At 33.2% G+C, this 14,335-nt stretch overlaps 1 protein-coding gene across 5 annotated transcripts in view; it reads right to left on the bottom strand.

Annotated features, from left to right (window-relative positions):
- The window catches only part of LOC118202754 (putative phosphorylase b kinase regulatory subunit alpha), a 138,645-nt gene extending 124,512 nt beyond the window's left edge, over positions 1-14,133 (bottom strand). For 4 of the 5 annotated variants that reach the window (XM_085823971.1, XM_085823973.1, XM_085823972.1 and 1 more), the window contains exons 1-4: positions 13,875-14,131; positions 9,725-9,883; positions 6,290-6,506; positions 2,645-2,727 (exon numbers count right to left, since the gene is read on the bottom strand). In XM_085823971.1, the coding sequence (XP_085680097.1) occupies positions 2,645-2,727; positions 6,290-6,506; positions 9,725-9,883; positions 13,875-13,952 (537 nt within the window). In that variant the 5' untranslated portion in view covers positions 13,953-14,131. Of the gene's footprint in view, positions 1-2,644; positions 2,728-6,289; positions 6,507-9,724; positions 9,884-13,874 lie in introns of all 5 variants that reach the window. The other variant, XR_015043072.1, reaches the window with a different exon arrangement.
- Positions 14,134-14,335: the final 202 nt, after the last annotated feature.

Genomic DNA, 14,335 nt, shown 5'->3' with positions numbered 1-14,335 from the left:
GAGCTCCTCCTTGTGCTCGTCGAGTAGGTTGTCAATGTCAGCCTCATCGACAACAAGCCCCAAAGACTTTGACAGAGAAATAACCTCCTCCAATGGAGCAGGATCATCCATAGCTTCTTCTTCAGTAGGGATTTCGAAACCCTCAAAGTCTCATTCTGCAACCACAGCTGCCCAGAGTTTCCTCCATGCTGAGTTCAAGGTGCACCTTGAGACCTCACCCCATGACTTTTCTATGATTTTTAAGCAATGGACAATGTCGTAGTGACTATTCCAAAACTCACGGAGCGTGAGTTGTGTGCTCTCTGTCACTTCGAAGCATCGTTTGAAAAGGTGCTTCGTGTAAAGCTTCTTAAAATTAGCAATGACTTGCTGGTCCATAGGCTGGAGGATGGAAGTGGTGTTCGGTGGCAGATAGAGCACTTTGATGAAGTCGAAGTCGGGATGTATCTGTTCTTCAAGGCCAGGAGGACGAGCAGGGGCATTGTCGAGCACAAGGAGGCATTTTAGAGGAAGACCATTCTCCTCTAAATATTTTTTCACTGCAGGTCTGAAGCAGCAATTAACCCGCTCAACAAATAAAAGCCTCGTGACCCAGGCTTTGGCGTTGGACCTCTAAAAGACGGCGAGCTTATCCTTGGACACATTATGTGCCTTGAAGGCACGAGGAGCTTCTGAGTGGTATACCAGTAGGGGTTTTATTTTTAAATCCCCACTGGCATTCGCACATAGGGCAAGAGTAAGCCTATCCCTCATGGGTTTGTGTCCAGGAAGTTTCTTTTCTTCTTCTGTGATGTATGTACGACGGGGCATTTTCTTCTAGAAAAGCCCCGTTTCATCACAGTTGAAGACTTGTTGAGGGATGTAGCCTTCATCGAGGATTAACTTTTTGAAGGCCTCGATAAATTCTTGTGCTGCTTTTTCATCAGCGCTGGCAGCTTCCCCATGCCTGACCACGTTATGTATCCCCGATCTCTTCTTGAATCGTTCAAACCACCCATTAGATGCTTTGAACGTTGGGGCCTCTTGTGTTGATGTCCCTTCGCCTCCTTCGTCTCTCTGGGCTTTTGCGAGGTCTTCAAAGATCGCAGTGACTTTATGGCATATAGCAGCTTGTGTTATCGTATCACCAGCAATTTCCTTCTCTTTTATCCAAATAAGAAGAAGAGTCTCCATCTCGTCATTAAGGGCAGTTCTATTGTATGAGAAGGTGGTAATGCCCTTTGCAGACTTGCTGGCTTTAATGGCTTCTTTATTCTTTATAATGGTACTAATCGTCGATTGGTTTCGTCCATATGCATTAGCAATAGCCATGATGCGCATGCCACTTTCGTATTTTTTTATAATTTCCAACTTAACTTCCATGGTTATCAATGACTTTCTTTTCCCCTTATCACCACCAGCACTAGAAGCTCATTTAGGACCCATGGCGAATAAAGTTTATCACAAAATAATATTACGATCACACAATCACAAGAATATCGTATGAGCTGTACGAACGCCACGCGGTCTCGAGAAGGGGAGAACGATATCACATCAAGGCTTTGTGTGAACTCAGTATCCTACGATGCTGTGATGCCGACCAATAGGAGAACAGGATTTATGGAGAAAGGAAGATGACGTCACGTCGACCAATACCAGAACAGCTTGAATAGTGACATATTGAGGCTTGCTTAGTGACGCGTGAGGTTTGCCCGTAGCGCGCCAACTTCAAAACAATTTCAAGTGACAAGAGATATTGGGATCGCATCGCGAAAAACGTTTCGTTTCGTGAGAACGAATATTTGCGATATTCCACTTTGTATCTTGAACACATCGTATCGTGAACCCATCGTATCGCGAGGTACTACTGTATTCCCATTTCAGATATAGATGAAAGTGTTCAAAAGCTTGTAGTAATTGTTTTCATATATAAATGTAGTCAATGAATTTAAACACATCAGATTTTCATATATTTCTATAAATAAAAATTAACTCCACTCTCCAGAAAATTTTTTCATTTCACGAAAATTCGAAACACCAGAAATATTTGAATATTTCAGCATTTCAGAAACTATAAAGCATGAAAACCCAGCAATGGAGAAACTCTTCTCAAAATAAAAAGAGTGCAGGCAACCTTTCTTCGAAAGGAGAATAATTATTGACAATGATATTAACATGTTCACTGCTCTGGAAACATTCGAAGCATTTAGCAGTCACAATCTATTAAACAACAAATTATCTATTTAACAAAAAGCCCCATGATGCCATTTTAAAATCTACAAGAAAAACTAAAGTTACAGGTAATTTAAAAAACATTAACTAAATATGACTCACAAAAATAGTGAATTGCCTTATATCGCAAAAATATTGAATTTTTTTAAATATGCCTCACAAAAAATTCTATTTTATTATTTCTAACCCCTGATTGACTTTATAGGATACTCAGCTTATCTGTCTGAATTTATGTTCATATTTTACATAACTTAACATAATTCTGTAAAATGTAGCATTTAATACAGTAATTAATATAATGCATTAAATATAATATAGAAAGAAGATTTGGGCTCAATTTATGTACTTTACATGTTTATGTAAACTGATTTTATAGTTGACATAATAACAGAGTACCATAATATACAATTCTGCAACAATTTTAAATACTTACTGGAATGCAATATGCAGATTCAATATAAAACACCAAGTTTTGAATGAATGCCACTTCATCTAAATTGAAAATGATCTGTAACCCTAATAAAAAAAAAAAAAAAAAATTCATTAAACATTTTAATTAAAAAAATATTTTATTTTATTAGTCTAAACTCCTGTTAATTCTATATAATTGCTATCTGTAATTTTGAAATCTGCACATCTTTAGGTAAAGTATCAAAGGATTAATATTTCATACATTTCGTAGGCATTCTATACAAATGATAAGCAGGTACAGTATTGAATACATTGATGCACATTAAGTGCCATTTAAAAAAAAAAAAAAATGGTACTATTCCGTTTTGAGAACAGTAAAAAAAATGCAGCGAAAATGCATTCGCAAAAGCGCCAAATCTAGCAAACGCACCCATTTAACAGCGTGCCAAATCTATCGTACGCGCTGATTTCAGATTGCATAAGTTTATATAGTTCTATATTTTTTAAGACTCCATTGAAATACTAGTTTAATTTTTAAATCCTTTTTTGATATCCTATGGATTTAACAATTTTGGAATTGCCCATGACGAAAAGTCTGCAATAGAATTTTGAGTAAAGTGCAGAATCACCCACTGCTTGATGCGTTTTTTAGAATGTTAACGTTTTAAAGAATCCATGTACACATCGACCTATTTTCACTTAAAAAAAAGATTGACTTTATCTATGTACACATCGACCTATTTTCACTTAGAAAGTAAAAGAAAATTGACGAAAATCCAAATGGTTTTACACTTTTAAAAAGCGGCAAACAAATAAATGGGCGATTCTGCCTTTACTGAGAATTTTTTCAAAGAAAAGGCCTCATTGATTATAGAAAATTATGTTTGAACAACCAACAAGATGAAATTATGCTTTAGCGATAACTCGGTAGCGAAATAGCGATGCAGGCATCCATTCAGTTATGTTTAGCAATTTTTATATAAATTATAATAATGATCTGAAATAGTTATCTACCTTTATGCTTCCATTCAGTCATGTTTAGCCTTTTTTATATAAATTATAATAATAAAAAAGTATTATATGAAATTAACCTTTCATCTAAATTAAAACATCAATCTTAGTTATTTACCATACTTCCTTTCTTGCATTAGGGTTGCCGCAATTATTTTTGGCAGCACTGGCATCAACAATAGTTTGGTGATTTTTTACGGCCCTCAAAACCAAATAGTACCAAGACTTATCTTTAATAATAATTTCTTTAATAAATGTTTTCTTTCAACAAAGATAAAAATATTGTTTTGTAATAACTATCCTTTATTTTAAATAAAAGATTTTTAATAACATTCTCTTACTATTTTTTCTAAATAACATTATTATTCTTGTAGAATGTATATCTGTTAAATAAAAGCCCAATCATGATCTGCTTTTCATATTTTGTCTAAATAGCATTTTCATTCTACAAGTATAAAATGCCTAGGTATTACAACCAGTGCTTGGGGAAAGTAAATAACATATTCAAATAATTCTTAATTTTCATACTTTGCCTAAAAATGCATAGGAATTACATAGAATGCCAGTATTTCATATGTTCCTGGTAACACGATTAAACATCAACAAATATAACAACTACATAAAAAGGTAAGATTTTTTACACAGCCTAATTACTCAAAAGTTGTAATGCAGCAGTTCATAAAATCCTCTACTTTAAGACACTATGTAATTCACATATTTGGGATAAACATTTACAAAAATAAAGCCTACAGGCATTTATGCTAAACTGTAGATTATGGGTGAGTTGCCAAGCTGAGAAAACATACCAAATCTGGCATTATCACATTTTTGCTGAAACTTGTTCAACATTTAAGTTTACCATTTAATCTACATAAGTGGACCTTTTGAAATATCACCATTTCACTGTATTTCTTGCCTCCGGAGTCCCTGTTAAATACCAGGGTGCCTGCATAAAATCAGAAAACTGTTGAACTGGTGATGATAAGTGCAAATACCATGAGTCAGTAGTGATGTAATAAAATTTACTTACAATATAAAGCTATAATGAATCAAATAATCACAAAATACAAAACAATATACAAAATACAATACTATCCACATATAACTTGCTTATTCAAGATAGACACGTGTCTTTTACAGTTGACTCATAATTATAAATCTGGATTACAGGATTAAATAAATTATTCTGCCTGGTATGAAAATTTTTCACCAGATGGTAGAAGTAGATTCTGATTAGAATAATTTTTAGCTCCTCGTATATCTTATTGTTTCTAAAATACCAGGGGACATTTGTGATTTGACTTAGAACACAATTCTAAGCAGTTAGTAATTTCTTCCTCCTGTCTTGCAAGTGTAAGCCCAAAACAGGCAAGCACAGGACGCAAAATCATTTGTATATAATTGTTATCAATAGATAAAACACTATCGTGTGCAATTAGGAGGGAGAGTTAAGCTTTACATGCACAAAACCTTTTGATAATAGATGTAATGTGTGGGTTCCATGAGAGAGTATTAGTGAGATATTTTTAGATAAGGGACTTGCTTAGCCCAGGGCTGAGTAGATCTATAAAATTGTAGGTTTCCCGTAACTGTTTTCCTTCTGGTGAAGAGTATAGCAACTTGTTAACATTTATTTGGATTTTCCATTAGGGCAGCCAGGTCTCTAAACCCTAAATGTATTTTGTAATCATTGGATTACTAGACTAACAGATGCAATTTGAGCAAGGATCACTATGTCACCAGCATACATTGCCAGTGTAGTGTTGGGTGTGCGAGGAATGTCATTCACATATATATTAAACAGTGTAGGTGTATTTTTTGTTGATAAATATGTGAGCAACACTGCTGGCATCAAAACAGTTAAATATGTGGATTTAACTTTGTGGTTCATTTGCAGATGTAGTTACAAGATAAGAGTGAAAGATGTGTAACAGACCAGTGTATAAAGTATAGTTTAATTTTAAAAGCGTAAAAGTGTCCCAAATGCAAAAATTGTACGAAATTCATTGAAGGAAGACAAGTATCGCACATCTGGTCCTTCCAAGCATGAGGTCAAAAGGAGTGTAAGAAAGGTCTCTTGCGGTCAGAAAAGTACCAATCAGTTTATTATGGATGAATTGCATGTGACTGACTATAGTGTAGACATTGCTGCTGTTTTTAAAATGCCAGATAGATGGCGGGAAAGTTCTTAATGGTGTTGATTACATACTAATATTGTTGCTGTTACATATTAATTAACTTTAAAATATGATGCTCTGTTTTTCTTCAATTCCCTTTTTAGATAATGTTTTATTTATTTGTTTACAGATTTTGTTCAAAATTGCAATTGTCTAATATGGCAATTTGACAAGTTCATGATTTTTTGAAAATGCATTTAACTAAGCATATTTGCCGAGTTGATGATTTTTTTAAAATGTGCCAACCTGGCCCATAATCTGCAGTTTTACCAGCATCTATTTTGAACAGCACATGCAGAATATTTTCTATAATCTTATTTCAAAATTTTAACAGTAAAACTTGCTTTCAATTTTTACAATAAAAGTGTAAGAACTGCATCTTCATGAAATTAACTATTATCACGTCATTAAACCACAGCTTTTGTCATATTATAAAATTCTAAATATCCAGTCACTTCTCAAAATATTTTTATATTTACCAGAGGCTGTCATCTGGGCCAAAGTAAGCAAATACAAAGAAGTTGCATCCATCTGCAGATGACCCCAGCCACTATCAGTCTCTACAGTAGCTCCACTCTGGGAGCTATATTTGGCATGGAGAGCATCCATTTTATTTTGTGTCTCTTTAAAATTTTCCAGTTTTTCTTTCTGTTTCATCATGGACATCAAGAGACCTCGCATCAGTTTCACACAGCTCTAGAAAAATTTATTTAAAATTGCAATATTAATTTGAGTTTCATTAAAAAACAATAAAATAATGGTCTTAATAATTTCTTAGATGAAGAAAGGATATTACTTATTAAACCAATGCTACACTGGATGATGATTAACTCTGTTAAGCCAGAAATTGTTCAAATATGATGAAAAACTCAAAGTGTAAAACTTAAATTATCATATTCAAAAATTTTTTCCTTCTTTAATTAATGACATTAATTTCAATCTAGTCTTTCCTAATGTTTTTAAAATTCTAACATCTTAATTTTTCACAATTTGTTACTATTTTCTTCAACATATGATGGTATGTGTGTGTTTGCTTTCCTCTGGCCATTGTTTCTTATGTAAAATATGCTCAATGCTCCTCTTCCCCCCCCCCAACCTTTTTTTTTTTTTTTTTTTTTTAAAGGATGGGCAGGGGAGATTCTGAAGAAGAGAGGCCCAAGTCTGATCACCTTCGAAATCTAAACAATTTTATTTAAAATCTATGCCCAAACAAGATCGCTGTTTCACGTAATTTCAAGAGATTGTTGTCCAAATATGTATATATTTATTCACCAAAGCTGTTACTTAAAATGACTGTGTTAAGTACTAACTGTTTTTCTCACATGAACAATATGTTTTCAATGCATTTGGCAATATCTTGTTAATTCCACTCATGTAAACTACATACTTGCAGTTTTGTTTTCGCCTATAGCACCACGCAACACATTTAGACAATTCAATAAATAGTAAAGTTCAATTGTTTATGTTTAATTGATCATCACACCGCATCGCATCTGCATCCACAATAGACTGTTAGGAAAAATTTCTACAAGATACTTCAAAGTTTATTGGTGACTAATTACAAAAGTATACAATTAATGTAGCTAGAGTACTTTCTCACTGGCCAATATATTTTCATGAGTTTTTTTTTTAACTCAATTAATCAAATACGGTAAAAAATCTGAAATTTGGACCACCAGCCTAAAATAAATAAATAACAAAGATCCCCACTTGTAAAGTCTTGAAATGCAGAATATAGCAACAAGAAGCAGCTGTAAAAGGCATTTCTTTGGAGTAACTGAGATTCAAGCATTTTACTTTCAAGAACTTGCTGGTTATACAGTCGTAGTATGGTCACTAACAATACACTGATTGAATTTGCATTGATACAGGCCAAAATCACACTTTCAGCTCTTGAATTGTTTAGGGGTGGAAGGAATGACCAGGGTTACACATTTTGCTGCCCAGTGCAATCTTGCCTTAAATTTTGCTCCCCAGTACACCCCTACATTTTATGTCTTCCACATCTAAATTTTATTGTGTAGTACTTCTTCTAAATTTTAAAAATTCTGCCATCTTTAATTTTTGACGCTCGGCACTCCTCTAAATTCTAAAATTTTTGCCACTCCTAAGCCCTGACACCCAGATTAGCTGCATTAGTTGTGCCTGCTCTGACACTGACCCTGTGGACTAAACAATAAGTGACATCTCTCAATTGCCATGTCTAAATGTTATCTAATCAGATTTAAACTGATGACCTAAACATCTGGAATTGCTGGAGTAGCAAAGATTCCCGATCTCACCTTGTACTGTAAATAGAAAATTATTCTATTTACCTGTACCCCTAAATTTTATTATCTAGTACTTCTTCTAAATTTTAAAAATTCTGCCATCTCTAATTTTTTACGCTTGGCACTCCTCTAAATTCTAAAATTTTTGCCACCCCTATACCCTGACACCCAGATCAGTTGCATTAGTTTTGCTGGCTCTGGCATTGACCCTGTGGACTAAACAATAAGTGACATCCCTCAATTGCCATGTCTACATGTCATTGATTTAGATTTAAACTGATAACCTAACATCTGGAATAGCTGGAGTAGCAAAGATTCAGAATCTCAGACTTTGTACTGTAACAAGTTCACATGTTTAGTATGATCTTTATCAAATATTTTTATTATTATTATTATTATCCGCACCTCTATGAAAATTTGACAACTCAGCAGTGGCTCTGTGAGCAGATGAAACTGATTTGTTTGGTTATATTTATGGTTCATGGATACTATTTTGTTTATAAGCAATAAAAAAGTAGCTTTTTCTAAGAAACGAGAAACTTTGCAGGAAAAACAAAATTCTGCATGGCTGATATTTATGTTTTTATAGCCAATGGGCACCAGTAATAAAACAGTGGTTAAACAAAGACTATACAGTATGTGTATTCATATACGCATGCAGCATGCCGGTACAGGTCAGTTCAACGCCAACGGTTCGACGCGTGGTCAGTTCGACACGAGGTCGTTTCGACGCGGGGTCAGTTCGACGCCATACTTTTTTTGCTTTTGTTAGACGCCATACTTTTCGTATTTTTATTTATTTTTAGAATAAGTTTGCATCATCATTCAAATAAATTTGGTGTCATCATCATTTGGTGTTTCACACCCCACATTATGGGAATTTATAGATGGTCTCCGTGTTCAAAAATCAATTGATCAATGTTATGAACAATTTGTACGTGGAGATGAATCGCCACACAAGCGGAATAGGTATCTGCGAGCTGATATGAGAATTAAAGTAATAGTTGAAGATTTTGAAAATCAAGAAATAATGGAATACCTGAAAGGTGTGGCGCATAATTTTGCAATGGCTTAGTATAATAACAGTTCTGTGATGTAATCTTATTTATCTCTAATCTTATTTATCTGGAATCTTATTTATCTGTAATTATATTTGTCTGCAATATAATATAATTACTTTGTAACCATATGTTTATTTACCATTTGTGTATTTTGCCTTTTTGATGCTGTTTTGTTAAATAAATAAAAAAAAAAAACCTTTCCACATGTCCGAGGGCCTTGACGTTGGCGAGGGGGCTTCTCACTAATCTGGGACACAAACAAAAATCTAGAACACTTTCACACATTTACACACATATATTTATTTCAAATATGTGTGCAAACAATCGCTAATTCAATAAATAAAAATCAGTCATATTACTTATTTACATTACTTCATATTTATTCTAAAAATAAATAAAAATACGAAAAAAAATTATGGCGTTGAACTGCCTCTGCGTCAAAACGTACAGCGTCGACCTGCTTTGCAGCATGCATTCTGGCTATTTTCATGCATATACTCAAAAATATGCCAAAAACACACTCTATCAAATATTACCTCAAGGGTGTAAATAATGAGTAAGTTCTAAAAATCATTCTATTTACTTGCTCAAGTTCATATGTTTTCGCACGATCTTCATCCAAATCAGCATTTTTCTTGTACGCCATGGACAATGCCCACACTGCCATAATAGAGTAAACGCTATCACGTACCCATGCATGGTCATTACGTGAAGAGGATCTAATCAAACCAGTTACAGGATTCTAAAAAATACAAAAGTGAATGTTGTTTTATAATACAATAAACAACAATGCAGGAATGTATTTTAAAATTTTATTAACTACAATATTTAGTTATATACTTCCCATCTCACCTATTCTTCCCGCCCCTGATGCCAAAATGATATTTCAGCTACTGATTTAGAAGTATCCCACAGTTTTTTATAACTGATCACATAATTACTTCATCAATGATGCAGAGACATAAGCAGCGCATGTTATCACAGCAAAAGGAAGACGAGAAAAGTGAGTGTGCAAAGCATAAACAGTTGAATCATTTGTTTAAATTCTGGACTGTGATTGGATAACAGCTCATTACATTGTGAGATTAATATGATGACATAATGCAAAATAGTTTTATTCTTCACTTTAATTTTGGTACTTCCTTTTTCTAGCCTAAAAATTGTAAGTATTAATAATACAGTCAAAAGTCGTTAATTCGGACGTCCATAATCCGGAATGATCTATAATCCGGACCTCAAAGCTATAAACTTTCTGCGCCTGCATAAAACCATAATGCATTTACGCATCCATATTTAATGTATAACGGACAGTATAAGCTAAGCTAAAATTATCTATTTCAGTTAATGTTGCAGATTGCGTTGTTCCTTAATCTTCGAATTGGATCCGGCTTATTATTTTTTGCAGACTGTTAGAGAAATTTTATAAAAGAAAGCTTGAACTTTCGATTATGTCAAAAATAATTTCCGATTCTAGAGCTGCCAAAGGATCTACAAAACGAAAGCATGTTTCGATGTCCATCAAAGAAAAAGTGGAATTGCTGCAAAAAAATGGATAAAGGCATATCATTTGTTTTTCTAACCATTCTCAAATCCGTTTATCAATTTCACGCTGCTCTGCAGGGGAAAACGTAGTAGCACGCAATGAACTGGAAGTTGATCTGTCAGCACTATCCTTATCTTCAGGGCAGATGTTTTTATTTTATTCAGCTTATAATTCCTTATTAAATGTAGTATTTCATCTCAATGTACTCCGTCTTTGATATGATTTAAATCAAATTCCCCATCATTATAAATATCACGAATACACATCAAATAGTTTTCTGGTTGCAATTTTCTAATTTCGACTACGCATATTGTATGCTTTACGCATGCGTACGTTGAAAGAAATGTTTAATAAAGTAAACAAATAAATACTAAGCTTTTTTTTTCTTTTTGTAAATTTTGATACCCTTTAGATCATAATTGCTCTCTATTTCATAAATTACGGTTTCATATTTTTAATTTTATAATTTCTGCATGCCATCTTACCAGATTTAAATTGATGATCCAAAATCCGGAAAAACCAATAATCCAGAATCACAGAAGTCCCGACAAGTCCGGATTAAAGACTTTTGACTGTGTATACATCTAAACTGCATCATAAAGCATTATAAGATCTTACATACTGATAACTGCACACAAATTTTATCCAGTCATGCAGCAAGATTTCTATTAGGCTGTTATCACATGCCAATTTTTTTGGAAGAATAACTGTTTGAAACAATTTTTCTGTTTTGTCAAAACAGTCAATCACCATACATCGCTCTGAGGTTAACACAGGGTTAAACTGTTTCCCCATTATAAACAAGTTGATAGCAGATTGCTTGAAAACGAACAACTTGCAATTTTTTTCGAAAGGAAGGAAAAAGTTCATACGTCTTTTTTTCAATAGTAAACCAGACAGAAAAATTGTCCAAAACCCTTGTTCATGTGAAACAAACAGCGTGCAATATGGGCTTTAAAGAACCAAAACTTTTAACACTCTTCCACGCTTCTGCTGAATGGATAGTTATTCTTCTGCTTCACTTGCTGCATGCTAGGATGCTGTCGCTTACCCCTCTCTATCATTCACTGTGTGTCTTAAGATGTAAATTTCAAAAAAGGTTATGAGGATTGGGTGCAGATTGTGCTCATGATAATGTATGAATCAGTTTATGCAACTAAAGAATTGTGTTATAGAGTAACAAAAATATGTTTAATCTACAGCTGTCTGTATGCAAGAGTCATCATGCTATCTATACAAAAAAACCACCTCCAATTCCATTACAGCTACTTCCCTACCTAATTATGTGTGTGTTTGTAATAATAAGTAAAAGGTTGAATCCATAATGAAGAGCAAGAATGCTGATGGCATAGAATGGCGAAATGTCAATCTACAATGAATAAGAAAATAGGAGCTGGGACAACAAACGACTTAACAAATTATTTGTGCCTATTTCAAAATATTTACATTTTTGATAACTCTGCAGTAAGAAGGAAACAGCAGACAGCAGTCCAGCTAAGCTGAAGAGTAGTAAGCGAGTGCATTATGTTAAGAATGAAATGCTAATTCAGAGAGTTAGTTTAGCATGTTAATTCAGATTAAGACTGACTAGTTTTGGTCCTCAATGCATTTTAATTGGATAATTAATACTGCTGTAAAACTACTCTTGGTTGCTTTCAGTTTAGTTCCATTTACATCATCATGTAAGAGTCGTAAGACATAGATTAGTCTCGACACAGTGCAGGGAAAGGTTACTATTTTTAGAATAAGAGAGGGAAATTAATTTAAGCTGGTAATTTAAATTATAATTTACCTTTTACATAATCTTTATTTTCCATGCCTTTCTCTTTACGTAAGCCCTCGCCACAGAAATAATATACACAGCACAGTTCGCCCCTCTCATTTTTTCATGAGGTAAATTTAGTGAAAAAAAAAGGGGGGACAGAAATATGCAAGTAAATATGGTATGTGTGCACAGTTAAAAAATTTACTACAGAATCAAAATTAGCATTGAGAATTTGCTCAATTTAAATAAAAGAGATGTGATGCATTTCAAATTCTTGACCATATCTTTTTTGACTACTAATAAAAAAAAAAAAAATAACAAATGCTCAAAGTTTTCTTACTAGTAACCAAAAATGGGGTAAAATCCTAGTATACGGTGCAGCCTTGGCGTGATTTTGACAATTATCGCCAAAACCAAAAATGATCCAAAGAACGTCGCTATTTTGAAAATTATCGCTAAGACCAAAAATGATCCAAAGAACGTCTATATACTATACACTATATACTATGTGTGTACATACATAATATATACTATATATATTCTTTGAATGACCTGTTTACTACTCACCGTACATGTCCCATTTTTACTTCTCATCATAAAGTCGCCAAAAGTAGCCATACCCCGTGTGCACCGGATACTAGGATTAAACCCAAAAATGGAAATTAGAACAGATTTTTGAGATGTGTCTAGTTTGTTTTACTTGCATCATGCTGATTCTTGCCACTTTGCTTTCATCCTTTTTAGAAGTAGTTACGTTAAGTATGAGATAGACTTTAAAAGCTGAATGGTTTAATCCTAGTATTCGGTGCACACGGGATTTGGCTACTTTTGGCGACTTTTATGATTAGCAGTAAAAACGGGACATATACGATGAGTAGTAAACGGGTCATTCAAAGAATATATATAATTATGGGTCATTCAAAGAATATATATAGTTATACATATTATATACTATGTATATAGTGATAATATATAATGTATAGTATATACATAGACGTTCTTTGGGTCATTTTTGGTGTTGGCGATAATTTTCAAAATCGCGCTAAGGCTGCACCGTATACTAGGATTTTACCAAGCTGAATAATACGGCATTAAGAGCTAATTTTTTTTCATTTCATTAGAATGACAAATTAGTCCTAAATATGCCCAACAAAATTTATGATTTTAAAAAAGTAATACTATCTTGTTAATTTATGTTATGCATTAAATAAACTAACTCTACCAAGCAGTTCCTAATTATTTAAGAATAAAAGTATTCTACTTAGTTTCAAAATTTCTTGAATCAAAACAATTCAGTTATTTAACTTTCAACTGATCGAATTTCAGATGACCTTGTGCAACCTTGCAAATAAAGAACGTATTTTTAATAACACTACGGAATTAACATAATATAAAGCTTATTATTTTAATATCTTTGAACATTACCTGATTATCTAATATTGTCCGATGGACTAAACGTTGATAATAATCTAATCGTGCACCAGAATTACTGCGACTCCTCATTTTGATAGTGATAATAAAGAGATAGAAAAATATTAAATAAGTTTAAATTCCATCAACATTTATTGACTAACTATTTACAATATATAAATCAATTACTACTAGCTACATTTACAATAAACGATTTAAAAGTTGTTAAAGCTAGAATGAAAAACATAGTAGATTTAACAACTACCAAGAAAGTAAACAAACAGACGATGTTCACACAGCTTCTCCAAATTTGGTAAAAATTAAGTTAATCCTTTAAGGTTCTTTTAAAAATTCAGATATTTAAGTCTTTATAATTTACTCATGCAGTTACATTTTTGTATTTTTTTCTTAATAATTTATCAATTTTGCATGTGATTTTAAAATTTCAGTTATTCATTAAAAAATAAACTTTAAAA

Source organism: Stegodyphus dumicola, chromosome 9, assembly GCF_044657685.1.
Source record: "Stegodyphus dumicola isolate Sdum_Otavi_A_Nest chromosome 9, ASM4465768v1".
Classification (NCBI taxonomy): Eukaryota; Metazoa; Arthropoda; class Arachnida; order Araneae; family Eresidae; genus Stegodyphus; species Stegodyphus dumicola.
Note: the sequence above shows the minus strand (reverse complement) of the source record. Positions and strands in the feature narration are given on the sequence as shown.